The 19,426-nt window shown below is 37.5% G+C and overlaps 1 protein-coding gene and 1 long non-coding RNA gene across 6 annotated transcripts in view; one reads left to right on the top strand and one right to left on the bottom strand.

The window, feature by feature from the left end:
- Positions 1-6,977, bottom strand: part of LOC148659502 (uncharacterized) — a 43,777-nt gene extending 36,800 nt beyond the window's left edge. For 2 of the 3 annotated variants that reach the window (XR_015940509.1, XR_015940507.1), the window contains exon 1: positions 6,843-6,977. This is a non-coding gene — a long non-coding RNA (uncharacterized LOC148659502). Of the gene's footprint in view, positions 1-3,639; positions 3,771-6,842 lie in introns of those variants that run through there. The other variant, XR_015940508.1, reaches the window with a different exon arrangement.
- Positions 3,770-18,861, top strand: LOC148659501 (uncharacterized). 3 transcript variants are annotated; one of them, XM_088641812.1, is made up of 5 exons: positions 3,770-3,895; positions 14,582-14,695; positions 15,578-15,638; positions 18,145-18,285; positions 18,438-18,861. In XM_088641812.1, the coding sequence occupies exons 3-5, from the start codon at positions 15,580-15,582 to the stop codon at positions 18,667-18,669; spliced, it is 432 nt and encodes a 143-aa protein (XP_088497938.1). In that variant the 5' UTR covers positions 3,770-3,895; positions 14,582-14,695; positions 15,578-15,579; the 3' UTR covers positions 18,670-18,861. The 3 variants fall into 3 exon arrangements, with proteins under 3 accessions (XP_088497938.1, XP_088497936.1, XP_088497937.1); XM_088641810.1 differs by lacking the exon at positions 3,770-3,895 and adding an exon at positions 7,141-7,403; XM_088641811.1 differs by lacking the exon at positions 3,770-3,895 and adding an exon at positions 7,141-7,585.
- The last annotated feature ends 565 nt before the right edge of the window (positions 18,862-19,426 follow it).

Genomic DNA, 19,426 nt, shown 5'->3' with positions numbered 1-19,426 from the left:
AACAAATACTATTCTAGAAAGGAATGAATAGTTAGAGCATAAAATCGCAATAGAAATGCATTTATTATTTCACTCATTATTTTACACTGAAGTTAAAACGTGAACATGTAAGCTGTAATTAAAAATGAAAAAAAATATTTTGTAATGTGTAAATGTTGCCTGTCTGCGAAAAATTTGCTTCTACTCTATCATTGAAAAGAACTAGCAAACAGATCCGCAATCAGTGTATCTTACATTTACATTACAATCTTCGCTTATTATTCTTATTCTTATTATTGTGGTTATTGATGTATTGTGGTTGATGTATCCATTTATTTTATAACTTTTCTCAGACTTTAGGCTTTTTAGATCTACCCTCTATTACTTTTTCTGTATTATTATTATTATTTTATTTTAACTTTCCAGAAAGTATGGGCACATTTCACATATTTAATAACTGGTAGAAAATATATTTTGAACTACATTTTCATATTTTTACAATTAAAATTGTGTAATTATCGACAGAATTGAAACACACATACACTTAATTGCTGAATGTATTTTACTGTAAAAAACGAATAAAAAACGACTACATAGATACTACAGTCCCTCGCATAATATCGTTATCTACAGTGTTGATTTATAAATCAATTTACCTTCATAATCCTGATTATTTTTCTCATCATAACCCATTATACATCGGTGAGAAGTGTGAAGTTTTGTTAACTTGACATAGTCATTATGTGTGTATATTATCTTAAAACTGGGTTAGTTGTTTTATAAAAAACATTAAGAATGAAAGCTGTATATACTGCGTAATTTGAAGAAAGAGAAAGACAAAAATACTTTAATTTAATCGAGGAGAACAGTGTAAAAAATCAGCGTTTTTCCTTTCCAGGAATGCATGATGCCTTTGGCATTCACAAACAGACCAACAGCTTTTGGACCTATACCACTCCCACTTTTTGGGTGACATTATCCTAACGACGAACTTAAATTTTCAAAGACACCCATAGTTCAGGCTCAGTTTGTAAACAGTATTTGTTAACATTATGTAAAGCATGACTAGAATATAAATATTTTAGACCTAATCTTTTACAGCTCGGCCTGTCGGTGACTGGCGTTTTTACTTTCACTGTACAATGTTCTCCATAATTCTATAGTGATATGGATTGGAGTTAAAATCGTACCATTATATATGCAACTAAAATTGGATCCGGCCATGCTGTAAAAAGTTTTAAAATCCTGCGACTAAATATAAATCCATTATCACGACATTTGTGTTAAAAAATCCGATCTGAACAGTGTCTCGGTATTGTCTTTCCCGCAGGTGGATTTAATTACACAACATGAACCTTTCTTTACAATCCTAATATGAGCAGGACTACCATTTCATTCCATTGTCCAACATTATCATCATATAATGTTTTTCTGTTTTGCAAATGTATCTATAAAATGGAAAAGGGAAAAGCAATATAGGATTAAGGCCATCCTAAATTCCCATCAACAAAAGATGGCATGTTCCTTTAAATCCAGCAGGAATTATCAGGTGATTTTATGCAAATATTTAATTTAATCACCTTCTGATGAACCCACGCTTCCCTTTCACACTACGTCCTGCGCGTCTGACGTCACTCTGTTTAATTAGAAGTTATTTTTAGCCAATGAGTAACCCCACGTTGATAACGAGTGAATCGTCTTTTATGTCTTTCAGTGGATGAAACCCTCTTTCTTAACATGCCCCCGTTGGTATACGTAGGTATATGTTCACGCTTGACAATTAAAAACACTTAACAGAGACACTGAAGCAATGCGAGAAGATGAGAAAAGCAAACATTCCATGCAATTGCATCGGTATTGCACCGGCCTAGGATTAAAACGCAAGTATCTGTCAAAAATTACAGATCTATGTAAAAAATAAGTACTTTAAAAAATGAATACCAATACAGGACATTTTGCATTGACTGAACGGCGATCTCAGCATAAAAAGAAATATCTCTAAGAGCAAGGTGAAGGCCGATAAGACACGAGCAAGCTTGTTACACATCTTTTGCAAAGAGATTGAGCGATTACTCCTTCTAATTGAGGGGTAACATTAATAAATATTTATATGTGTGCGTGTAAATTCATAAATAATCACACATTTGAGAAGCACTCAGTGTAATTTCTATACACTAGTGGTGTAGTGACATTGTATAAGCATACTGTTGCATTGCTGGTAAGTACAATAATAAGAAACATTCATAAAAGTACTACTAATTCTAGATGTATGCTTTAGTGTTAAAATATTTCTGCATTAGGAAATACTCTTAATGTATTTATGTGGAAATCGCCTCTACATAATTGCCTGAAATTTGGTCATACGTCCAGTCATAGAAATATGTGGATAAAAGAGAAAGGTAAAAGGACAGTAATATTTAAACCCCGAGTTCTATCTCAATTTCCGCCTAAAGATTACCTCTTTTCCACTGCATTTAAAGACAGATAATGTCTAATGTCCACCGTGACCACATCGCTGGCCTCTACTGAAAATTCGTAGAGCATTTTTTTTCTTTTATCTTAATAAATTATCATAAAATCATATGGATTAAACAGATTGCATGCACGGATACTGTAGCTTTTAAAAGGCGCGTGAAATTAAAAACATATGCAACAACATAGGAAAAAAGAATAAAAACAAGTGTCATTATCAAGGTTAACAATGCCAGCATACATAGGTAGTGTATGCACCCTAGGAAATGCTCATTTACAGAGAACTGAATATGTTTAAAAGCATGGAAGAAATGTATATCAGTGGAGACATTGCATAATTTATACATAAGGCATAAATCAGTACTTTCTTATCTTACAAACATGGCAAAGCATTTATTTCAAACACACACACATTGGTTGTTTGCTTGTTTTTTTTTTTCAAAAAGGGAATAAAATGCGCTACATTTTCCTGATTCTGAAATATTTAAAATACAGCTTTCCACCACACACCCACACGAGCACATTTCTGCAAAGTCTGTTCATACACATGCGTGTAATATATTTCGTGGTGCGTGTTATTGTCAGTATCAATAACATTATCTTTCTTGGGAATTTACTGTAAGCAGATATATTCGCCTCTGTAGTTGATTCCTAACAACCACCATAAGAACAAAAGCACCTTACGCGGGAGAGGCATGTGTGCAGTCGCGGCAATGTTCCCTTCACTTCTTCTATGAAAAGTGTTTTGGGAAGTAATTTACATCCCTATTATCTTCAGTACTTGGACTTGACCATGGAATTGAAACCCCGGCGGACCGGCGAGGATACAGAATGGAAAAGGCTACCATTGGCCGTGGCCTTGTCTGGCGCGTTGGGGTCAGCTGGTCCGAGCTGTGATCGAGAGCAATGGTTTTTTTTTACAAAAAGCCAACAGCAGGAGCCCAAGGATTTTGCGAACCAGAGATAAGTAAAAGCAATCTGAAATTATGTCTTGACGTAGCACATTTTGCATGGCCAATTGTAGGGCATTGACGCCTATTGTCAACTTTTCAACACAACTACGATGCAGTGACCTATTTTATCTATTATTTTTGAGAGCAGCTGCTTCCAAGGTCTCACAGCGTATAGCAGAACACAGGCACATACAACACACCAAACCACACAGAGCATTAAATGAAGAGTCCTTACTTTTGAACACAAGGAATTAATTCTTCCATGTCTTTTTTTCTCCCAAGAGACCTAAACGAGAGCGAAGCGTCAGCAAAGCAGGGTGCTAGCAAAGGTTCCAGATGAGCAGATGTAAAGTGACACCGTAGGAAATCTGCTCCAGTAGTCAAAAACATTGATTTTCAGGGCAACCCAGGAACTAGCACCCAACCAACCGCAGGAACACCATCGGCGGCAGAAGACGAGCAAGGCGAACGCAACGCATCTTTTTTTAAAGGTGATGTCAATCCTCAGCTTTGTAATGTGTGTTCATTGCTCCATGTGTAGCATCATTATTTTATTTCCAAGATGGGGAAGACGCTGCTTGTGAAATCTATGCTTGCTATTCATTTTTTTTGCAAATGAACATATCAAGCTCCCCTTCTCTCTCGCTACTCCTCTCTCCCTTATTCTTTTTTTGTAACCTAGCAATTGATCTGTCTTCCCTTCCCTCAGTCTTGCTCTCTCAGTTCATCCTTCTCTTTCGCTATCCTCCCAGCCTCTGGTTTCTCTCAAAGAGCTTCCTCTTCTGACAGCTCTCGCCTGCAGTGACGTCACTACAGCAGCAGCCTCCTGCGCGGCCAATCGGAGCCAAGCATGAGAAGAAAAAGGAGTTGGAGTGGGGGGGGCGGCTTCGGGGGGGGGAGGGTTAGTGGGAATGTGTGTGCGTGGGGCGGGGGGGGGGGGGTGTATGCCATCTAAACCAACAGAAATGACAGTCCAGTACCCTACCCATTTCCAAGCCTTAATTAACACTCGGTGGATATCTCAATTAACAAGTCAACACTCAATCTAATACGCGGTGAAACGTTATTAAAATTTATAATTAGTAAATTAAATAAATATACCGGATTTCATTTTTTTTCCTTGTGATGGAACCTTCTATCACAAGAGAAACATTTTTCATCACAAGGGTATAGTGAAAATACTGAATTTCCGAGTCACACTTTATAATTATTTGAATCTGCCTTCTAAAGACAGAGTATTGTTTATTCGAAGTCGATGTACCCAACCGTATGCCTGCACATACACGGCCATTACCTCCGTACGTATTCAACAATCCTGATCGATCTCAATGATCAAATCTACCCCCAAATTGTGGTTTGGCACAAGCAATGATTCGTATTAATCTTGATGAAAAAATATATATAAAGGCCTGCAGGTTTAAAACTTCAAAAGCCGAAATACACAGTACCCACTGGAGTCTGTAAAATATTTGGGATTTTTGCACACTTCAATAATCACACACGCTGACATGCTTAGAAACTGTGAAAAAAAAATCAGCCAGCACCCTTTTTTGTTTCAATATTTTGACATTTTTTTGACTGTATTGTCATAAATTTACACATAACAAAAGCCAAAGCAGATGAATGCACAGCCCAGACACCGAATAACAAAGCATCAAATAAAAGAGTTTAAGACATTTAGATATAGGGGGAAATGCTCAGGCGCACAAGAGGGTGTGAATTCGCCTGCACTATGCAACGGACTGAACTGGTCACTAGACTGGCCAACTGTACAGCCAGCTTTCACTGCAGTCTGGTTGAGATCGGTACTAATTCAGGCTGGGGGCTCCATTCTTCGGTGGATTGTATGTAAACCCGGAATGATGCCGAGGTGGAGGCCGAAAAGTCAGTGGTTCACACAGTTGTGTCTCAGGCTTTCTTGAATGAGGCCAGCGGGGAAGAACCCGCCGGCTGGACTTTTCTGAGAGTCTGCGCTATCGATCAAGTCCCAGACAGACAGACTGACAGGCGAGCCAAGTTCATTATCAAACTCCTTAACCCTTTCACATCGCGGCTAACACCCAGGCCGTGTAGCAATGCTAATTCATTCTGGCGCGATCGTATGTCTTCCTTTTCTTGAGTGTTGGTATTTAAAAAAAAACACAAACGAACGTTTACAAACGAACGTTGAAAACATAATAGATTTTGTCATTTAGACCATTTTTTTTTACTTTTAACATTGCTGTGAAAACACGTAATATAAATGACGATTAGGCTACACATACTGTACATCTAAAACCTTAAAAACTATAATATAGTTTAGCAAATGTTTTAAAATCGTTAACTATGTCGTGTACTGTTCCTCAACCTATAGTGGAAGGGAAACGGCAACTACTATGGGTTTTCTGATATCAGACTCTGGCTATCAAAATCTTTAGGAATCCTTTTGTATTTAACAAGGTGTATATGTTTGTGCTCGTGAATAATACACACACACACATATATATAATCTCGTTTTCCTTTTTGTTGTTGTTTTTCCATTACCTTTTTTTTCCCTTCTTTTTAACAATTGCATTCTCTTTGGGTTTATTTTCTCTGATAATTAATTCACAAGAGCCGGGGTTTGCTGTGTGCCTGAGACGCTTTTCATTAAAAATCCCCGCGTTTCCTATTGAATTATATCTGCTCCATTGCCACTGAAATAAAGACGCCAAGCCAACTTTCAGCCCGAACATTTTCTCACCAGCCCCTAAAGAAAAGAAAAAAAAAGTCCTCTCTTTCACTGTCTGTCTTTATTTCTCAATACAGTCACACAGTCAGCGAACGTGTCCTGCAATTTAACTACATCCAAATTCTTGGGTCGGTTCACCATGGGGTTCCATTGTCCCGTACTAAGCGAGCGGGCTTGTCGTAGCGCCCCGCTGCAAAAAAAAAAACTTCCACGCATCAGCTGCAACGGCCCCAAATACAGCCTGAGATATTTTGAAACACACACCCTGAGAAATGTTTCTCTCATGCGGAGCTTCTTCAGTCTTAAAATCTACCGATTAATCTTGCATCACCACAAACAAGTTAAGATCACCCGCCAGCTTTTGTAATGGAAACCACTTAATCCACCAATCGATTGAAAAAATAAAGTTCTGTAGGCTACGAAAAATAATAATAATAATAATAATAATAATAATAATAATAATAAAGCACTGCTGAACTTTACAGCGTTTATTTTAATTTATGCAATTATAGAGCTAACACATCGTAAAGGCTACATGAAAATATAAGCTACGGCCAAGTCTCCTACAAATCTATGAAGTGGTACGATTACATTGCCAATACAAAATGTGACAACGTATTATAATCTGGTCAATTAATTACAATAAGCATGCTCAATTGGTGCAGTTTTAAAGGAGAATAATATATGTTCTTTGTAATTGCTCAAAATACTCCACAGCGACAGCTTACCTTTTAGTTATCAGAAGGTCTCTAACTCTTCCATGAACGCTGCTGAGTTCAAAAGAAGCACGTTATGTCTGTCCAGTCTATCCGTCTCCCTCCGTCTGTCTCGCTTCGCTCCTCTCTCTCCGATCCCCACCTTCACTCCTAATGGATAAGCGGATATCTGGAGCTCGCAGAAGCCGCCCCAGTCTAGAACTGCTGTCTTTATGGATGGACGGGGGATGAGAATTACAAGGAGATATAATTTCTGAGGAAAAAGCCTATAAGATGTGGCACTTGGGCAAAACTGCCCACGTAGTACCATACGTCACCTATAAAACGCGCTGGTAGTCATTTCATTTTTAACCTCCCCCAGAAAATAGCGAAGGCTCGTGCAGGTCACATTCCCCCCATTTCGGATTTTTCGCCTCAAATATCATTTCATAAGCAGGACAGTTTAAACACAATACGAGACCTTTTGGAAACTGCAAGTTTCTCACGTCTATTCGATTTTATCGAGTTTATTATGGTTTCCCAAGGATTTATTTATCTCACATACGTGGTTTGAGAACCAGCGCTTTTTAACACGTATGTACATAGGCAGTACAGTGACGAAGTAACTTTTTAAACCAATTGCTGTTTTACTCTAATTTCATAATGTAATTTAATTGCTGCTGGGCACTTACAGCAGTTAAGTCAGATACCTTTTGTTTATTTATTCAAGTTTAATTTATTGTGCTAGTTCGTGCAGATATTCAATTATAATGGAGGTAATTCCAAACTTTTACATCAATAGTCTGTAATTTAAATTTTGAGTGCATGTGGAGTGTGTATATAGAATAACGCAGTGCAAGACTTAGTGAAATATTCTTAGCTTTTATTTTATTTTTTGAATTTCTGTATTTGTTATAATTATTCAAAACAGCCATTAAGCTGTGGTAAACCAGATATTTCATGTCAGGTAGCTGTTTTCAGACGTGCAGTTATTTCCGATAATATGCTGTTATTAATTAGTAGACGCATGTATTTTTCCTGTTTCATAATGGAAAATGCAAATTAAAAAGACAATAACAATTACAACGTTTCCCACTTAAAATGTATTTATTATTTTTAGATAGTTAAATATATTATACCTTTATGATTTTTCCGTAATTCTTGAATACGATCAGAATTGTGTTTATAATACATTTCTGTACAAATACACAAAAATCCACAGCATGAAAACCATGCAGCGAAATATAGAAATTTGATTTTCAATCATCTTAACCCATATTTCGTTTTGTTTGTCCTCATTTTAAATATGCTGATTTCAATAACGTTATCCTCTTAATTGAAATGTTTTCTATTTCTTTAAATGGTCACTTTTCCACACTCGGTTTTTTTTTTCAGTAAATGTGCACGTATACTGTTTGCAATTTCCACACAAATATAAATGTTTTTGGAAAGCAATAACTAATTTTTCAATAAACCACATGTAGGCCTACATAGTTTACGTTGCCATACAGATTATACCATTAATATGAAAGCACTTAATCAGCGGTTTGTTTTAAGGGTGTGAGGGCATACCTACTGATTGAAACACTTCATAATAAAATACATTTTAAAAATGTCATATTTTTAAAAATTCTTCAATATTATGACAGAATTATCTAAGGTTCGAAAAATTCGTACCTGACATTATTATTACATTCGATTATTTGATCAAATCAATGGCATATTAATACGATAAACCGATCGGAAGCTAATAACCCATGCAGGACAAGGAAATTATGCCACTGAAAAATACAAAACTATTTCAAGTGCATAATAGAAAGATACTGACTTTCCATGTTGTGATATGTTATTGCGCGTAGTTGCTGGGTTTGGTGGGTTTGTTGGAAAGTGGAGTTATTCTTAACCACCGAGCGCCACAAGGGACACCAAGACTAAATGGGAGACACAGGGCAGCGCGAGGACTGATAAAGAATGAACCATTTCTTGACCTCTGCCCCGTGGGGTTTGTTATGTGTATTGTTAAGTGCTCGGGTTTCAATGAGGGTCCACTCTTTCCATTTAGTGGAGGTTACTTAAGGTTAAATTAAGTGCTTGTGTCCCTATTGTTGGACGTATTTATTACAAGCTTGTTAAGGCGGTCACAGGCAGTTGTCCTAACCGAGGGAGCATTGTCAACGCTACTTGTAAAATCTTTAATTGCAGATACAATCCAGGCTAGTTCTTCTTACAAGACTGAAACATTACACACTTGGCTGTATAAAGATGTTTTCAGTCGATCATTTTTAGAAAAAATAAGACATCTATACTTTGTTAGATGAAGGTAAGAAACCTAACGTAACGAATTAGGAAAATTTCTGAAAATATACCACGAATTATTAATTTCTCTTGCACACAAATTTGTCTAAATACATAATACATGTTATATTGATTAGTCAATTTAGAATGTATTGCGATGTCCGCAGGGTCAAATCAAATCAAAGTTTATCTATCAAATGCACAACAATACAGCGTGCAGCAGTAGTTGCTGGCAACGAAATGTCAGCATTACATCAAAAAAAATCTTTAGAATAGAAATCATAATTTGATATTAGAAAATATATCATCCGTCAATTTGAAGTATTCATATACTTATTTGTATTTTTATTTGTATGTCTACTTGGTAGTAATTTAACAAAAACACTCTTTCTTACATATTGTTTGTTTAGTTGTTTAGAGGTTTAGTGTTTCGTGGTATATTTTTATATAAGCAACGCAAACACGCTAGCAATCATTATGTTTTTAAAATCATGTATTGTTTTTAAAGATATAATAATCATCATCATCATCATCATCATCATTTCCACTCCTAAGACGAAACAGCGCTTCTCTCTGTCTTAGTCAATACTGACCCCTAGCGATGACACGACGAACAACAACAATTAATTTCTCTTGTCCAATGAGATTCCATTGCAAAGAAAGATAAGAACATTTACCGTTGGATTTTCCGGTCTGTAAACATTTCTTATATCTTTTAATCAATGCACCACTCTGTCCTTTACAGTCGGAGGACTTCCCGTTTTTGGAAAATGACATGGAGCACATTTTGGACAAAAACTAATGTAAAAACCATGTACATTGGTTGTAGCATGTACCATGCAAACCGAGAGAACAGAACCAGAGAAAAGCAAAGGTGCTAAAAAATAATTATTTCCTTTCAAATATGTTTGTAGTAGAAGCATATTCACTCATTCAAGATTTTTATTTTGATAAATGTTTTCGTATATACAAAATGGACTATTATTTTATTTGGATCAATTACATATAAATTACGGGGTTTAATTTTAAAACGTCTTAACTGATATACTTATGCTGTAGCTTGTGGTGTATTATCATGCAGGTCTGTGCTACAAAGGACCTTTGATTATAGTTTTCGTGCCACAAAATAGTTTGTTCGTTGATGTAATCAATGATATATCAAGTATCATTCTCTTAACAGTCAGACTCGTATTTTGTAAATAGGTCTAGTAAATCTCATGCGTTTTTTCATTAACTTTATTATAGAGGCATACAATGAAGAAAATAATATCAGAAGAGATAAGTTTACCTCATACAACGTGATATAAAAGTCATTAGGCTGTCGTTTGTTAGGTATACAATCGTTTTTATCTTCAAAATGTGTTATTAGTGATACCACAGAAATCCGTGTTCGATTTTAGTACATTCTACTTAGTTTAGTTTCGTCGAAAATAAAATTGCTTTTTGTCTCAGTCTTATACCTTAGCTTTCTTTAACGTTTTTCTTCTCGTCCGTATTTTCTGCATGTCACGGTCTTTGAACCTATTACGTACCCCCAATAATTCTATATACGTATTCTCTGTAGCTGGAGGTTTCTTGTTAATAATGTGTGTATATTATTAGTAACGGTAACACAAATTGTCAGGTGTTTCATTTGATTGATTGCACCTTTATAACAGTCATGAGTTTTCTCATGTTTTTGTTTTGTTATCTTTGAGCCTCTGCTACACGACAGCACCTGCTGCAAGGACAGGGGTAGGAATGAACAGAACTTCAAGAAACTGCTCATGTCATGTTTATTCCACCGAGTTAGCGTACGACATCCTACCAGAAATGGTTAGAAGTCAGTTTCTGGAGCAGCTTCAATTTCAAAACTCCGCTCTTCTCGTTCGTTCCACCGCGCACAGTTCTGCGTTTCCTTTACTATGTAATCTGAGGCGAAGTTTTAACAATCATTGCTTCCACGAAACAATACGAGTACTAGTTTCCCCAGTCTTATTCCTACTGTCTGTCCCAGTGTCCTGTGGTCCGAGTAAACGTGCACGTCACTACATCCACTGCTCTTTACATTATATAACATTCAGGATAGCCAGGGAATTTGATTATTTCACATTTTTCCGACGGTCTTCTTTATATCGGCAATGGGAACGATGATTCTGGGTTTGTCCGCATTTGGATACGTCTGAGCAAATCAAAACCTTTGCGGTTCTTCCGGCCTATAGTTCTGCATTTTTGTGCGAAGCCTGTTGTGTATTTATGCACAACATATGCGCATATGTAGGTGATGTGAACAAACTGGGGAGATATGAGGTGGTCTTCACTACAGACTGTCTACTGTAGCTATTTGCCTGAAAAACTGACGGGCGTGCCTTTGCAGATATAGCAAATACACGACCCAGTCTAATTTTGGCATCCTTACAATTTCTAAAGCATATGCTCAACGTTTTTACACTATTACATTAAAGCTGCAATCCGGCAACCGTCAACAATTTATTAGCAATTCTTTAATAACTTGAAGATTTGGAACGATTTTTCAACCCCACCCCACCTCTCCCACTTTTTAGTTTGATTACACAAGAGATAATCCAGCACAGTTTTATTCAGATAGGCTAGGCTTAATGTGAATAAAGAACAAAGGGTCAAAGTGTTAATCCGCCTGGCACAAGCTCCATTAGGATTGCAGATGTTATTTTGATGCCCAACCTTCGCTGATGTGTGTATGTTCGTGTTTGGGCGTGTGCCAGGGGGCTGTGGCACGTATTTTCTTGCACCGTTAGTTGTATTTCTTACTTCAGTGAGGTACCAACTCTGGAAAAAAATATTTAATGTCGTTTTTTGCCTATTTCTAACGGGATTTGAGATTTCATATTCCTGTGAAAGACATCAAAAGTTTTTTTTTATTGTTCCACGGGAATATTAATCAGTAAGATGCTAATAGACACATAGATTCCATTACCGAAGAAACAATGGTTTTTTTCTAACATGACTACCATTTTATAACTTCTCTCAAGAAAAATCTGTTGTCCGTGAATGTCTTCCAAATCCCAGACTATAAATTAAGCAATGACCGCATCCTTTCGTAATAAATGTAATGTTGTCCCCACATTGAACACGTTTTAGTAAATAAGAAAAATTGTAATGTAATGTAGACCATAGAAACCAAGTAACCTGTTCAAAATTTCTCTTACCGTGGCTGGGTTTTGGAAATCCCCATATATTATTCATTCGTTTCTTGTTGCAGACTTAAGAAATAGCTCTCAAGGTTTAGATTTCTAAATGTAACAGGGCTTTGAATTCTAAAAACCGAATATTTTAGAATATACCAAGCAGAAAGTCATTCTTATTTTCCAAAGCATTGTTGTAAAATCCCCTACTACTTTCAATATAATTGTTTTCGGTATTATTATTATTATTATTATTATTATTATTATTATTATTATTATTATTATTATTATTATTATTATTATTATTATTATTATTATTATTATTACAGAAAGCAAAATTGTCATGTTGCTGAACCTATTTCTTTTAGAATTTGTTATGTTTAGAAAAACATTTTTCTCTTTCATTTTTTTGGATAAGAGAATGGTTAATTCGTTAATATTTCGCTAATATTACGTTCTACGTAGTCGTTCTCTTGGATAGGTGGATTTGTTTTTTACTTTGAACATGGAGCAAGATACAAAGACATTCGTTATTTGAAATATCTTTTCTTGGGATCAACTGAGTATTTTGTCTGTGAGAAATCATGATTCATTGATGTAAGCTCATCCTAAGTAACGTGTGCAATTGAATCTATCCCCGACTGCATACAGCTAATACAAATTCATCAATACACATCAGGCAAGGTTTATTTGTTAATTATCATTGCATTTTTATTTCAATTTCCATTGTCGTGAAATTTAGAGAAAAAATAGACTTCATTATTTTAGATATTTTTCCTACAAACATCCAGTTAAAACGTTAGGTCGCTAAATCTAACAAATAATATGATTAACGCGTTTAATTCACTTGTATTGTTTGCTAAAAAAACATTATTATATTAATTTCCGACTTCGTTTCTAGTGTAAATAAAATAACAAACCTAATTAGAATATTTATTACGAAATAAAATATTTTATTAAAGTAAAGACTAGTTCAAGTGAGTTCATCTAACTGTAGCATGGACAAACACATTTCAGTTTTATTCCTCCAATATTAATTTTATATACGAATGTGTTAAAACTTTTGTTGGGCAAAAGACGTACATACGCATCACAAAAATACGAAGGTAAATGACCAACCAGACTTCATCTGCTAATCCGGAATTTGGGAAATCGAGAAAAAAAAGAACTTTATTATAATTCATAAATTAGATGCGAAGACAAATGTGATATATTATGAATGATACTCTATTTCTGTCTAATTGTGTAAGGCAAAGAATGACATATAACAAGCGTATAAAACAACAACAATTATAACAGCATTGTAGTTGTTATTACATTTCCTGTGGCTTTGAGGATTTATAATGAGATTTTTTTATATTTGAAAACATAAAAAATCAAATATGTACTTGACAATTGGGTGAGACGCAGTTAATTCCTGGATATGGATAATCACATAAACGTTACTTGATACAGAGGGCTCTGAAGCTGGTGAAAATGGTACATTTGTACTACTGCCCCGGAGTATTTGCGGCAAAGCTTTGCGTCAATAAAATGTCCGCGTTTTTACAACCTATTCACATTGTCTAACTAGTCGAATATCGAAAAGGCATCTTCACGCTAATAAAAAATAAGTCTATTTTTTGCATTAGACACGCAAATTGCAAATGTACTGGGAACTGCTGCTGAAGCGACTGTTTAGCTGTCCGAGAGCGCCCCCTGGTGATTCTCAATTTCGAACATTCTGTCTCCAAACAAGTAAACAATAGTAGTAGTAGAGTGAATTTCCGTCGGCTCCTGACAAAATACGAGCATTTCTACTTGTGACGTTTGAAAAGTGCTATAGGAAAAGATGTAGAAGTGCAAGCTCATAAATAAAAATGGTTCTCGAAAATTAATATTGCATGCTGAGCATCATATCAGCGGCACTAATGGATGATAAACAGACCAAGAATAAAAAGTAAATCTTAAACCTAGAAATATAGGCTGAGATTATAGGAGCATATTTTACATAACTGGATAGGTTAATCTCTAGGCTAGGGATAAGGACTGGAGGAAGAGGTAAATTATTAACTCAAATGTGATCAGTGGAACCTCCAGCCAAAGCATATCTGTGGTTTTGTCCATGAACTTCCAGAGGTTTAAAAGGGATGTGGGAGTGACAGAAAGGATATCCAAACTTGCTATTGTTTACTTGGGAGCACCTGGGCAATTTATAAAAAGCCGGGAATAAATGACTTTTCTCCCCCATCTTTGCATGCTAAGATTTATTTACCAGAGGTATCAGGTTACCTGGCAACCCAGTACAGTTTACAGTATCAGGCCCGGCCTCTCTCTGCCCTTCTCAACGGGCAGGTACTGAGACACAGTGGGCAGCCAGGCCAAAGACTGAGGAATCAGTGACCGTCCGGAATCATCGGGAGAGACTGGACACAGGGCCACTGCATCACATCTTACTTGCGAACAAAGGTAATCACACCCTTCATTTGAACATTGATATTCACTAGTTTACTTCAATAAATACTATGCATTGAATGATATTTATTTATCTCTGATTTCTTTTTGAAGTGTATTTAACACTGATTCATCCAATATGAACAGTAATGATTGCACATTTCTGACAGGAGGTCCAATTACATGTAATTGCGTGTATTTAATTTGACTGAAAACCTGAAACAAATGTTTTCTGATTTCAGATTTGTTCTTTCTAAAGCACATAGATCTTATTTTCTGGAAATGAATGGAAAATGAACATTTCAATTACTTGAGCTGGAGAGATATAATCAGACATTAGTGTTAAATATATTGTCATGTTTATTAGATAATCTATTCGTTAATCTAATTTATCTTTCTCAGCAATTCATTCTCCCTTGTGTTTTGTTTCTTTTTTTAAATGAATCATGTTGTTTAACTTCTGGGCATTGAATCTGGTTTCTGTTCAAACTTGAGACTTTTTACATTTACTTTTTCATCAAGATAGTTATGTCTTGAATGAAGGGTTAAAAGTGTATGAGATTGGTATTACCTCACTCTAACTAACCTTACCTCTGAGAGCTCACTGGTGTCCCACTCCTGCCAGTGCTCACTCATAGAGACAACAGCCTCTTCCCCTCACCCATGAGGTACTGTACAAAGGAAGCAGTAGATCCCCATTCTCTGCCTGTGAGGATTCACCACGTGGCTGGCCAGAGTTGTCAAATGAGCTTTTCTTCCTGGAGACACTTTTACATTAAGCTTTCTGCACCTTTAAGTATGCTCTATGATGGGCTCTGTGTTTTCTGAAATTGTACAAGACAGCTTTCTGGCACTTTGTAGTTATTAAACTGTCATCTTTCTTCATTTTCCTCCTAGGAATGCTTAAATCGTCCATCAGACATAAAAACGCCAGCTCTCAGAAGCCATTCCAGTGCAGGTAAATGCTTCTGTCCTAGCTGAGACTGCATGGTAAGGGCAATGGAGCTCTTTCTCTGCATGCAGTATTGTCTCCTTGAACAAGAAAATATGGCATTCAAATCTATTACTGTTTTAACTGTTAAAAGCATCTAAACATGAGAAAGAGCAAGCATTTTATCTTCAGAATTGCATTCCAAAAAGAAGGAAGCATGGATATTTGGCAGAAGTCTTTCATTACAATTTTTTTATCACCAAGGTTCTGATGATCTGTACCTTGTTAGAATTCTGTTGTCCATATACAACAAGAAATCATGAAAGAAATGTTAACATAAGTCAGGCTTAGCAGATTGTGCTGTGCATTTGAGATATAACTGTATAATTCCGTTTCACATAAGGGTGATCAGTAGACATAAAAAGTGTCTCATACAATAAAAAGTGAATCACTACTTGTACTTGTCAGTGGTTATTTCACTCCTGGGTGTCAGAGTACACAGAGTGTGATCTGTTCATCAGCAAGAAGGTTAAAAATTTTTGCTGAGAGAAAAAGAACATCAGTTTTAACTGTATTGATTTAATTTCATTAAAGATTCTGAAAACCTTATAAAGGTAAAAACACCCTTTTTAGATATATATGATATTTTAATATTGTAAAGCAAACTAAATCTTCATTTAATAATAATTGTAAAGGTAATATAGATGTATATTAACAGTATTGGAAATAGTCATAGAAATTAGGATAAAATGGCTTTCTAATAATAATAATAATAATAATAATAATTGCTTACACTTATATAGCGCTTTTCTGGACACTCCACTCAAAGCACTTTACAGGTAATGGGGACTCCCCTCCACCACCACCAATGTGCAGCCCCACCTGGATGATGCGACGGCAGCCATAGTGCGCCAGAACGCTCACCACACATCAGCTATCAGTGGGGAGGAGAGCAGAGTAATGTAGCCAATTCATAGAAGGGGATTATTAGGAGGCCATGATTGGTAAGGGCCAATTGGAAATTTGGCCAGGACACCGGGGTTACACCCCTACTCTTTTCGAGAAGCGCCCTGGGATTTTTAATGACCACAGAGAGTCAGGACCTCGGTTTTACGTCTCATCCGAAGGACGGCGCCTGTTTACAGTATAGTGTCCCCATCACTATACTGGGGCATTAGGACCCACATGGACCACAGGGTGAGCGCCCCCTGCTGGCCCCACTAACACCTCTTCCAGCAGCAACCTTAGTTTTTCCCAGGAGGTCTCCCATCCAGGTACTGACCAGGCTCACAGGTCAGGCTGACCAGGCTTTCTAAGACAAATACCTTATCATTGTGGAATAGTTTTGTGTAAAAATGAAATGTTATCTCATGCAATGTTCTATTCATTTGTCACATTCGATTCACAAAATGTCAGTGGTCATCAGGAAACCAATCGGAGAGTGTCACACACCTCATGGTGTATAATAGCGTAGGCAGGGATCCCATTATGGAGTTTCAAAGAGGTGATGAACAGTATGGTTTCACAGAAGGAAATCTCACACATCAAGAGCGCAGACATCAAGGTTTTAGCAACGTATCTTAGGAAAATAGTACTACTATATATTTTATTAGGTGCTTTGGTTTCTGGAACCAGAAATGCTTGGTAATTGGAAACTAAAAGCCCTATGATCTGGTTAACCCACTGAGACTATGTGCTGTGTAATCAGACACATTAGGTTTAACAGCAGTTAAGATTTCTGCAGTCATATTTAATTGCTTTATATTAACACAGTGAAGCTCTGATTATTTATTGTTATGCACAGGTACACTTGTGTAGATCATTGTTTTAGAAGCATTTTTATTGTGTATTAAATACTCCAGGTAACGTGATCAGACTCTTGGGACATCTGAGGGCTCAGGAAGCGGAACTGTTTTGGTAGTGGAGCTAAGTGTTACTGCACACTGCCCCCTGGTGTTTTCCAGTGATGGAGCTAGGCAAAGGCGGGATGTTCTGGGGGCATTATAAGGCCCTGGCCCAGAGTGAAGACTCCCTGCAGGTTAACCATGCCCACACCTCCTGGGTGAAAAAGAGGCTTGCTAAGCACCTTTAGGGGTTCTTGTGTAGCAGAATTATCTCACCCAATTGCTTGAAATGGCTGTTTACCTCTGACTATCTACAGCAGAGTACAAAGCCAAGTATCATCATCTACAATTTGGGCTATTTGGACTATCTGATGGGCTGATAACGGGAAAATACATGTACGGTTGTGTTGTGCGAATGTTACCAGCACAGCAGTCACCCTTGGCAGAACTGGGGGGTTTCATATCTGTAATTGCAACACACACCACTGGGGGATGGTTAACGTTCTTTACTGCCTATCTTCTTTCACTCTGACCACAGGAATCATTTGAAAGGACTGCATGGAGTTTACTCTGCAGTAGGTTTGAATCACTCAGGTTTTAAAGATGAGGTGATCAAAAACTGAAATTGCTGTGCTCAGTGCGTACGGATGCCTTCATCTGTCCAGGTCTGTCTGTCTCTGTGCTTCAAGCCAGCAAGAGGATGTGACCAGGGAGAGCAGGTTGAGGAGAGAGGCCGAGTTCCTTGACCAGCAGTTACAGCAGGGTTACCAGGAGGAGGCGCTGTTTCTAAGGAGGACAATGGAGATCACTAAACAGCAATACCTAATGAGGTAGAGTCCTAAGTCAAGCTGAGCCTTGAAGGATTTGTAGGATTCTTACAATTGTTAAGGAGAAGTGGTGGGAGACTGAATAGTGGTATCTGGGCATGATTAAACCATACAAAGCCTTCTGCTGCTGACTGATTTTGCATCCTCCATGCCAGGCTGCAGATGCTTGAGTCGGAGCTCAGTGTTGCAGAGCTGCAGCGAGACCGAGCGAGGAGGCGGAGCAGAGCTGCACGAGCAGAGTGGGAGGCTCTGCAGCAGGAGAACCGCTCCCTGATCACGACACTGCACCGAGTGCGAAAAACACTGGAGCAGACAGCGCAGCAGAGGCAGCAGGCAGCCCTGAAGAGCTGCGCGACGCCAGAACGGTACATAACCACCTGGAAATGAGTGCAGCAGCACAAACCTCAATGGCCAAGATCCCGATCCCCGCTTGAGCTCTCGGCCTGATCTCTTGCTCTCGGTTTTCGGTGCACTTCATTGTTAAGAGTTTGTCTGCTCACAGAACAGAAAAAAATAGATGCATGCAATTCTGTGTGACACGCTTAATAGTTCAATACAAATTTGTGTTGTGCTGTTTAAGTTTTCAGGGCAGCATGATGGCAGTGTTTATCATTGTTATCTTGCAGCATTGGGGCCCTGTGTTCAATTCCTGGGGTGCTATCTATGAGGAGTTTATATGTTCTCCCTGTGCTTGTATGGGTTACCTCCAGTTGCTCTGGTTTCCTCCCACAGTCAACAGACATGCTGGGTGGTTCGTTGACTTCAGGGAAAGTTTGACCTGGTGTGAGTGTGTGCCTTCGTGTTTGTGTGTGCCTGTGATGGACTGGCATCGTGCCCATTCATTTCTGGGATAGGCTCCAGCTCCCCTGCGACGACTGTACTGGATAAAGTAGTTAGAAAATGCAGCTATATGCATTATATCCTTCCTACAGTGCACAGAATCTCAGTTCCATGCTTCACAGCCACTAAATCCCTCAATTCTCCCTGCTGTCCACTCCCTCCTACAACGCTGTTGAAATTAATAACAAAAAAACTATTCCTAATACTAGCTATTCCTAATTTAGTAAAGTACTAAAGGCACGTTGTCGCCCTCTGCTGGTGGCGTCGCTTTCCGGTTTTGCTGTTCATCTGAAATTAAAACGCA

The sequence above is a fragment of the Lepisosteus platostomus genome, chromosome 7 (genome assembly GCF_059453375.1).
Source record: "Lepisosteus platostomus isolate fLepPlt1 chromosome 7, fLepPlt1.hap1, whole genome shotgun sequence".
Taxonomy (NCBI): domain Eukaryota; kingdom Metazoa; phylum Chordata; class Actinopteri; order Semionotiformes; family Lepisosteidae; genus Lepisosteus; species Lepisosteus platostomus.
Note: the sequence above shows the minus strand (reverse complement) of the source record. Positions and strands in the feature narration are given on the sequence as shown.